At 39.3% G+C, this 10,840-nt stretch overlaps 1 protein-coding gene across 1 annotated transcript in view; it reads left to right on the top strand.

Annotated features, from left to right (window-relative positions):
- The window catches only part of LOC118413796 (synaptic vesicular amine transporter-like), a 61,700-nt gene that overhangs the window by 43,280 nt on the left and 7,580 nt on the right, over positions 1–10,840 (top strand). The window contains 4 exon segments of the mRNA XM_035817327.1: positions 325–420; positions 3,868–3,946; positions 5,699–5,750; positions 6,387–6,450. Coding sequence (XP_035673220.1) covers positions 325–420; positions 3,868–3,946; positions 5,699–5,750; positions 6,387–6,450 — 291 coding nt within the window.

The following is a 10,840-nucleotide window of genomic DNA, read 5'->3' as shown; positions in this document are numbered from 1 at the left end:
CATTGCTGCGTTCGGAAGATGCTCAACGAATTTCAGAGATAAAGAACGAATTTTCTTACTTGTTGTATATTTTGTCGTCTTTTATGTTATACTTTTACGTATTGCGCAATATCTGAATCATAAAAAATCGAAGAAAATAACAAAACAGTGACGCAGTGAACGAACGCAGCAATGCCGCAAGCGTGCCGCACGTCAAGTGAGAGGGGGCCTTAAGCTAGAGAGGAAGTCCTTATCCAGACATGATAGGTAGTAAAAACCTTTGTATGGCGTATTATTACATCATATAGGGCTTAGTATGACGTATATGCGTTTTGTATTCCAAAGGAACCATCTGCTTTGCCAACATGTCCATCGCAATGCTGGAGCCCTCCCTGCCGATCTGGATGATGGACACCATGGACGTGGGCCAATGGCAGCTCGGTTGGTTGCGTATTCAAATTTAAATTACAACTTTTTTGTCTAAAATCGTCACATGGGCGTCAGTGAAATAAAGAGTGAAGCATGTCAATTTTACACAAAATGCCAAGGTCTTTGTACACAACCAAATGTTTTTACCTGGTCTACGCATCTGTGACTGTCACCTTCCCCGGGGAAAATAATAGCTGATTCTACGTCGCGTTGCAGAATACGTGACGCTGCTGTAGTGTAAAAGGAAATCGGTGACAAACGCCGTTGAAGATGATTTCTTATCCATACAGCAACCTTAATCCGACGAGACAATTGATTCAGCAGCGGTAAGCGATATCACATGTAAAAAAAAGTGTGGCAATGAAAATTCATTGCCATGGCGACAGAGTTATGGTTTATATGTACAATATTGTACATTTGCTGATGCTGGTGTGTTTTGGTATTCGCCTTTTATCCTATTGCCTTTTATCCTAAAAGTAAACATAAGTGATTATATAAACAGAAATACGCTCACATTCAAAAATTAGAGTCTGGCGAAAACATAACTGCATGAAATACTTAGAGCTTTTGTAAATGTGCAAATGACTTACACATTTACATGCTTTATGCGAACTCAAACCCAGACACTCAAATTTGAACTCAAACCCAGACCCTCGAGACCCTTTCGTCACATTTTTGTCGCACACTATCTCGGGTCCCTGTCGCGGAAGAATTGGTGTGTGCACTAATACTACTGGCAAACCTACTTTAATTCCTCTTACGTACACAAAGAGGATGCAAGTAGATGTGATATGTTTAATCTGCTCTGTGAGTAGAGGCTCATGGGTCAGACGGCCAAGGTAGTAAGGTGTCCCAAGACCTGTGTGAAAAGGAGGTAGTAGTGGTGCGTAGTTATAACCCCAATCCGAGCCGTACGTCCCATGGGTCCTTTTGGACCCAAGGCGTATATTTGTATCCGCAATAGGAACATTTCAAAAATCCTACCATCGTTTTTTTCTTATTCATTTCCAACAACTTATAAAAATTTTGCATCATCTATACTTGAAAGTGTGTGTCTGGTTTGGTGAGGCCCAAACGGAAAATTATGCGTTATATACGTCATCTCAACGTTCACAACGAGTTTCAAACACCGAGTTACAAAATCAATGCATACATGTACATGTTTTGATTTCCCTGAAAAAAATCCACTTATCTGTATATGCATGTATAACATTTTCACTTGTCTGAAAAAGCAAAAACAAATGTAGAACATTTTAAGTAGTGCTTATCCAATAATAACCCATACAAAGCGTAACTTATTTAACCAGAAAGGGCAACGCCAGATATCACTCAACAGTTCCCGTTTATAGCTTTAAATATGCCTTCCTACAGAGGATTTAGCAAAGAGATGAATGATTGGTCAGGAGAGTCAGGTTGCGGGGAGTTACATTCCCCGCATGAGGCGAAAACAAGTATAATGATTGGTGTTCGTTGCTTTGCCATTAGGGCTGGGTACCAGTACAGAAAATTCGGGTCCAGGTCCGGTTCAGGTCCAAAGGATCAGGTCCCGGTCCAGATCTGAACCTGAACCTGATTTAGTATGTGAAAACCTGTGAATGCACAATACTCAGAACAATGGTCCATTCCGCTGCAAAGAAATCTGTTTGGTGGAGTATTTGAGTCCTACTGGCGTTTTGAATTCCTACAAGGTTAACATATAAGTTTTATATAAGTTTTATTGTAAATTCTTGCCCGAGGGCAAATTCTTGCAATTAGCAAGTGACAAAAATGACATACATAATGGTAAAAAGTATACTAAGCGACTACTCTAGTCTAACTTAAACTGGTTAAAGATGTAACTTATTGGGTTTGACTTCTTTTTCTGAGACAGTGGAAGACGAAAGATTCCACTTTTTCTGTAATGTGTGGGTTTTGCAACGTTAAAAGGAGAGTAGTTTTCTTTTTGTCTATAAACGTGGAGATATTAGGATAAAATTTGGTGGCTTCTTTTAAGAGCTCCTTTCTCTCTTGATCATAGAAGGGGCAGTTTGAGATAAAATGTGTTTCGTCTTCTACCATATCTAACGTACAATATTTACAAGTTCGTTCATACACGGGTAACTTCTTATATCGCCCTTTTTCTATTTCAAGGGGGTGGGCACTAATTCTAATTTTACTAATAGCACAGTGCAGATCAAAATCATCTAGTTCTAAATATTTTTCCATAGTGTACGCTGTCTCACATGTCTTGTAAAACCTTAACTTACCGGTATCAATACTCAAATTATGACAGAATGTCTGGATATACATATCAGAAAGTCTAGACTTTAACATTGTACATACAGATTTAGTGTCACAGGGTGATCTACATGAATTGAGCAATTATGAGTATCCACTACAATCTAATATTTCTTTTACACGTTGTAACAATGATCTTCTACTGTGACGACTATTTGCAATAGAGTTATGTTGAAACGAACGAGCATCAGCTTGCAAAGGGTGTGTAACAGGATCCATCTGTACAAGTCGCAACCAACAATGAATAATCCTAATAGATATGTCTAAATCTAATGAAACTGCCACTATACAAGAGACAGTAAAACTTGGCAGAAATTACAACGTCAACGAACTGTACTGTACTTCGCTCTTATTATTTTCTTCAATCTATAATCCCCAAAACATGTCAATTTCTGCCGATTAACCTCTTTATTTTCTAGTAGGTCCGCCATCCGGCTCGACGTATTTTTACAGATCCGATTTTTCTCCACCTATCCAATAAGAAAAAGTGTGGCAATTAAAATTATTGCCATGGCGACGGTTTTATTGTTTATAAGTATTAAAGATTGTTGTTATTATTTGGTTTTAATAGTCGTATTCCATTCGCCTGGCGATTAATGTTCAGAGAGCATTGCTGTCAAAAGGGGTTCTCTTGTGAGTGAAGGGTGAACCAATAATGTAAATGCTTCTCATCGATTTTACAAAATAGACCCTCATTTACATAAATCATATCAGTTGATCATCTTCTCCAGCTTACCACAATGACAATGACATTAAAGCATTTTCTCATTAATTATGCAAATTTTCTCGGTGGGATGTTGGCCATGGAGCCGAGGAGCTAGCCAGTGCGCTTGGGCTCTGGGAACAGTCTGTACATGTACATCTAACTTTTAAAAAATACAGATCCATTATAAGAATCGCAGGCAAATTTCACTCATATGTAACACATTTTGTATTGAATCAGATGTAAATTATATTAAAATGTCTTTACTTGTAAATTACGTCACATATCTGCAAAAATTACGTATTTGTATTCAATGCATTGTTGTACCAGTTCATCTTTGTAACGGATAAAAGTAATGGATGTCACTCGAAACATCCGAAAGTAAATTTCTTTTTATCTAGTTGTAGAAATTAAATTGCCCTTGAATATTGCTAACTCTCGTAAACGCATAATCGACATAGTTATTCTCCTTTTTTCAGGTGTAGCGTTCCTACCCGCCAGCATCTCCTATCTGATTGGGACTGCCTTATTTGGTAACCTGGCACACAGGATGGGAAGGTCAGTGACCCTTTCTAACGCAAGGCTCACATCCCGTTGCTCGCTCGGTGTGTTTGTAGGACCAAATCGTATCAGTTAATATCAATAAATAAAGACAAATTATACAAATTACTATTTTCTACGTGTCGCACGTTTTATTGTTTTTCATAGCGCTTTTGTCTTCACCCAAACTGCCCGACCGGGAAATGTGACCTATTTTCTGAAAGCTCCTTTTTGGATCAATTGATTGATTAACTGGTTGTTCGATTGATTCATCATTGGTATACATACATTTATGTCGCACACAAATGGTGTCTGTTGTATTTTTTAGGACCACCGTTATTGGCCTTAGCTACTACTTTGTAATTTGCATCCAATGTATATGGAGTATATCCAACAAAATGGTACAGAAAGGCATGATGTTCGTCCATCGGAAGTCGACGACAACTTTGACAACTTCACAGAAATATATTTAATCTCAAAATAATTTCATACCTATATATAAAAACTACTGAATAAAAGCTAAGTTGCATAATAGCACTTGAAAATGACTTTAGCAATATACTTTGCAACGAACCAGTAAGTAACAAAATTGTCAGAATAGATGCACGTAAATAATTTTGTTCAGGGTTCCAAATTTTTTTTAAGTTCCCAAGTGGGCAACCACTGCTGAACGCTGAGTTGCCAATGAACAATTCAGGTTGCCGCTGGTCCAGTGCTTTAATCTGAAGCTTCACACATGTAGAAAACATGTCTGGAGGCAGAGGCCGCCCCCCTCCCCAACAATCCAGAGCGTGCCGAACTGCCTATGACTTTATTTTGTTTTTGGCGACGCGTCAGGGGCGAACCAAATGGTATATTATTGTGTTCAGTCTGCAAAAATTCTAGGAATTGCACAGGCATTTTTCCACAGGAATGTCAGTCCACAGGCACGTTTGCAATGTGAGAAGTTAGTCCGGAAGAATTTTAATGGCAGGAATTTGGGTCATGTAAGCTCCCCCAGGCATTTGTCCTAGATAACTGGACAGTCAGCCACATGTGTTCCACAGGCATGTTTGCAATGTGAGAAGTTAGTCCTGTGGAATTTTAATGGCAGGAAGTTGGGGTCATGCGAGCTTCAGCCCCCTCCACCATCACTCAAGAGCTAGTTACTCAAGACCAGTTGACAGTTTGTAACCAAAGAAGATTGCTGTCTCTGTGGTTACAATCCTCAGAGAATTCCTTATGTGTACCTGTTACTAAAACAGTGTGTGGCTGTTACAATGTTTTTAGGTGCTGGGCCATCACATGTACGTGTAAAACATGTCCTTATTTTTTAGGAAGGGGCTGCTCTATACCCTTCATATCCCTATTCAATTACCAGACAAGCTAGATGCTGTCTCGGAACCCGCAGGAAAAATATCTACATGACAGGAGTATCCTGTTGACAGTGAAAAAGAAAGAATTTCATTATCAGGAACATCCAGTCAATTATTTTGCAGGTTTCGTTTGTCGTTGACGTTGTTCACCTGTCTGAAAAAGACAATCGGCGGTATTGCAATTATGCTTTTATCGCCAATCTTGTTTGCATTTTTTTGCATTTTTATCACTTCAGTATCTCAAGATTAAACCAAGATTTTACAGCCACCGTCTTAAAGCAGTCTTTCGAATCGTGTTTTTACATTTCAGTGCTTCGCATGTATTTAACTTGTATACGATACTAATAGTTGTTGCTATATGTTAAACATTTAGAAAAACAATCAGGAAAACGTACATTTCGTGTTTTTCTTTTAGATGGCTGTGTGCCTTGTTGGGGATGCTGCTGGTCGGGATCTTTTCCTTTGTGGTAGGTACTGCTAGATATAACGCTAGTTCACCTATATCTACGGGATATTTAGGTTTTTCGAGTCGACGGGTGGTACAATATTTTGAAATTTACTTCGATATTTTGAAAACATTGCAATCTGGTGACCTTCTTTAACAAAACGGATCTAAGTTAGGAAACATATAAATCGGGGGGTTCACCTTCGACGGGAACGCTATTTTCCGTCTTGTTATGTGTGTTATATCCTTCTGATGTGTGAAAGTTGCTTTTAATTGATTTATTTGCATGTGGGGATCCTACCTATACATGACGATATTGGGCGACTAGTATTTGCAGACCATCACTTCCAAAACTAGTCTGGTGTACTAGTATACGTGGCTAGGTCAATGACATCAATAGTTTCGTGTTCATTAGATCTGTTTACGCAGTAAGACATGAACATAGACTTCCAAAAAGTGCTGAGAATCACAGATATCTTTACATGCATTACAGTTTACAAACTGGCTGGTAAACAGTGTCAGCAAAGCTGCTTGCACTTCTTGATTTGCATTCTGTATGTAGATGTTGTATTGATAATAAAGCAGGGCGTCCTATTTGACGTACATGTACCTTAAATCTACTGTGTCTATAACAATTGTTTTCTTTTCTTTTCTTAAGGTTCCTTTTGCCCGAAGTCTGTCTGGACTGATCGTGCCAAACTTTGCAATCGGGTTTGCGATCGGTAAGATCTTAACCTGCTGTTGTACCACATTGACACATGGAAAGGCTCCGTTTTTCCATACCACATTTCATTACTTGCTTGAAAAAGACAGGTATTGTTTTTGGTAGGAATCATGTTTGGGAGTCATGTGTGTCTCCGGACCGATATCTTTAGAACCTCTGGATTGATCACGATCACGTTTGCTATGGGGGTACAGTCAAACCTGCCCAAGTCGACCACGCGGGGGACCGACAAAAAGCGGTCGATTTGGACAGGTGGTCGCTGAGAAGAGTATCGACTCAAAACATGCCTGCTGCAATGTATAAATGGTTTCCGTTGTGTTTAATGGCAAATAGCAAGCACACTGCACGCACGCAAAGAAGCGAGGTCTTTAATGTCAAATTCAACACGCACACTGTAAATTGTAAATTTAACCTCAATTAGCTTTTATCGAGCTTTTATACGATACAGTGTTCTAAAGCATTTGTACACTTACATTTTAGACAGTAATGGAACTTTGATGCTGTCAGTACCATACAAGCCTTAATGTGTCGCTGTGTTCTTGATCGCCGTATCTGAAATAACTACGGTGCACCTTTCGAATTCGATGCCCGGTACGTCCCGATAGCGTATTTTACCCGGCGGTGAAAGTACAGTACAGTTGGACAAAATCACTCACACAGATCTTTCTTAAAAAGGTATGAGCTACACAGATCTTTCTTTAAAAAGTATGATACTACATACGTTTCAGCAGTTTCGTTCACTTTATAATGATATAGATAAAAAAAAAGCTTCTGTTACAACTAAATTTGGATTTTCTTACAACGAAATTTGACCGCCGCCATCCTTATCCTAAACATAACATCGTAATGGCAGTCAAAATCCGATGCAAACTGGCCGATTTCGGCACAAAATCGTGCTAGTTATCATCAAAAATCGATGAAAACCTCAATTTTGAAAATAATGCGGTCGTTATGGGTCCCAATTTGGGCCGGTCGCGGTCGCGTTGGCCAGGTGGTCGTTGAGAAAAGGTCGCTTAATGCTTACGTCAATGGGAAAAAAAATCGGGACCGAGAAAAAGCGGTCGAAATGGCCAGGTGGTCGCTGAGAAGAGGTGGTCGCTCGGGCAGGTATGTTGTGAGCCATTATGTTTTAGCGCTCATTAGAAGTTTGCTGCAGTTTTGTGGCTTGTTCACAAATATATTTACACCCCTTTTTGACATGAAGACAGTGGCCGTAGTTGATCTGGTAATACTAGAACAAGCCAGCTGAGTGTTATCTATAGCCACCCCTGTCACCATTGTGTGCGGGGTGAATCACATATACACATTAGGGCTGAGTTCCAGCAGAAAATGTAGAAGGCGAATGACTTTCACAACTGCTGTATAAATTGTGTTTGCCATTAATTATGCAAATAAGGTTTTCATTTGCATAAATTTTATAACTTGATCATCTCCTCAAACAAACAGCAAACAACAGACGCAATCTATGTTAAGAAAGAAGGCTTTTATAGCATGTTTTGATAATTAATGCAAATGGTGACCTCATTTGCATGATTAATGTTCAACGATATTCACCTGTACATAACTTCCAAATGCTTCAAGTAAGAAGTTCCCGTCATTTTACACAATGCCATTATAGCATTTTAAAATTAATTATGCAAATTAGGTACTTATTTTGCATAATAAATATTCATCAATATTCTTCTCTTTGTCGGTTACAAATGCCACCTGCTGCAATGGTCCTATAATTGAACTGAGCGTGTTTAGACGATTTCCTAATTAGTTATGCAGATTCTAGTATGTAGCATCACTTAAGCTATCTGCATACCAAAAACCATGACAATCCGTCAACCCCTTCTTGAGTTATTCCCTTTCGAAGTCATGTACTAAACCTGCCCTGCAGTTTCAAAACAAGTCGCCATGGGGCCCAAACGACTTACTTTCGGTATCAAGAGCTGTCTATCAGTCAAAAATCATAACCGTAGCATGTTCAGAACTCGAAATAAGAAACCCGGAAGTTGCGCTGCAGTACTGTAACAGGCCGCTAGGGAGCCCCTAATTGTTTCCAGATCTCATCAAGACAAACTCACATACCATCCGGTATCAATATAATCCATCCGGGTGTTCTCTAGGTATGCTGGTCTACATACAAACATACAAACATAGATACATACATACAAACGCTACCCAAAACATAACCTTCTTGGCGAAGGTGATAAATGTGACGTAGTGTACCATTGATGAAATGCCAAACGTCAAACCATATCACAAAACAAAATATTTCATGCAGGTTTTAGTTTTCAGACTCTTGTTACTACTTAGCCCTATCCAGACTGGGGTTGGGTGGGCTAAAAGTACCCACGCCAACTTTGACGCGTTTAACTCCCAAACGGCTTGTGATAGGACATCTCATATTTTACAAAATCCAAAATTTGGTTTTAACAATGTGTTTAAGATTTTCTTGCTTAACTACATTTGTATTCATATATCTTTAATATCTAACATATCTTTTTATGATATTTTTAATTGAATATGATTTATGCTAATGACATAACGTAATTGGCCAAAGCCAAGATGGCCGACTATAGCATGATGAGAAATATAAGCAGCTTATTTTTGGTCGGATTTCATCACAACTTTGTATTTTCTTACAAAATAACATTCATGGAAATGTTTTCTCATCCACCTCCATGAGATTTTAGGGTTATATGTTGAAAAAGATGTTATTTCTTTAGGTATTATGGGAATTCATCAATTTAGCCAATAAAATCAATTAATGACGTCATGATTACGTCATAAAGATATCACAATTTTGAAAATTGTAAAACACAATTAGCACATCACCCCCTGAAAATTTTTTGATCGTAGAGTAAGCCGTTTTGACATTTAGAAGGAGGGGGGGTCGAATGAGTCCCCCTTCCCAGGCCAGGGGATGCCAAAAAAGCCCGTTCAGGGTAAGATTAATGTTGAGTAAATAAAGAGACTCATTTTACGCAACCATTGCTTTATTCACATCAACGTCTCGGTGACCGCCTGTCACCTTCTTCATGGTAGTTCCTTAGTGCTTTGCCCAGGGCACACTGGATATCTTTTAAGTCATGGGCGTACGTTATCGATTTGCGGCGTATGTTTTACAAGAATCGTCCGAATTTTGAAGGTGAAAATCGATCTTGGATCGTTTTGAATATCAAACCAATGTCGACCTGTACCTGGGCGAGGAACGTACAAGCAACCTGGAATCGAGGCCTGCGACCTCAAAAATTGCCAGCGATAAGCCGACGGTGTTGAGAACAAGTTCCGGTGCACAGCGAGCATCGGCTGATCCTTAAGGTGGGTTTACACTTGCGTATATTTTCAAGTGCGCATGATTTCCGCATGAAATTTTGTCAATACGCTGCCGAACGCCCAACATTTGGATTTTTTTTGGAATAAATTAAATTGTACGTCGAGCCCATCTGGCGTTTGAATTACGACTTCAGCGTTTTCATTTCGCATGAGATGCGTATGCTTGCAACTGAAATGCGCAACAAATTTTCCGTACTGCGAATAGATTAGTATGGGGTACGTATGTTGGGCGTTTTCCGGACGCACACAACGTCTACCGACCGCATGCCTGACGCACCTGGTGCTAACTGCATTCCAAACGCATTTCAGGTGTGTCAGAGGAACAGTTTCTGTTACATATACTTTTGTTTGCGAGCATTGCCAATGGAGTATTTTTGTTAGAGGAACCCTTTGTCCTACGTATGCTTTTGTTTACAGGCAGTGCAAGTAGAACATTGACAAGTAAACAGTGAAGAGGTTTTTTCATTCATTTGCGAAGCAGTGAAGCAGTGACACTGTGCTTTTACAGTAATGTGGGCCATCATTTACCTTAAGAAGTTATGTGCACTGTTAAGATTGTGTTTGTTTTCACTTTGTGCTTAATGATTTCCCCTATCATCTTAGTATTTCAACTACTATAAAAATCACACCCATACACACCACAAAACGTATTCAAGATCTTTATCAAACACGTAAATTAAACAATTATGAGACCTTACGCCCTCTTTCAAAGTTATAATATGGCTCTATATTGCACCTTTATATCATGTGGTTCTACACACAAAAAAGTGCCATTATCAGCAAATTAAGTCAAATATCTGTTACACAAAATGACTCGTGTGTCACACAAATTGACCCAGTGCTTGAGCAGGTTCCTCTACATCTTCCCGTCCCTGGAGGCTCTGTTGGGACCAGTGTCCTGCATTCATGGTTTCCTGCAAGTTGTGACCATCTCTCCATGCCCCCGGTACAAATTCGTCGGTCCTGACCTGGATCTGACATCATAAACCGGAAGATTCCAAAAAATCCCTATCGACCAGAGGATTTGTCCATTCTGTCCAGAGCTAATAGAAGACGAATATCAC

This window comes from Branchiostoma floridae, chromosome 4, assembly GCF_000003815.2.
Source record: "Branchiostoma floridae strain S238N-H82 chromosome 4, Bfl_VNyyK, whole genome shotgun sequence".
NCBI classification, from domain to species: domain Eukaryota; kingdom Metazoa; phylum Chordata; class Leptocardii; order Amphioxiformes; family Branchiostomatidae; genus Branchiostoma; species Branchiostoma floridae.
This window is presented reverse-complemented; position numbering and strand designations above follow the sequence as displayed.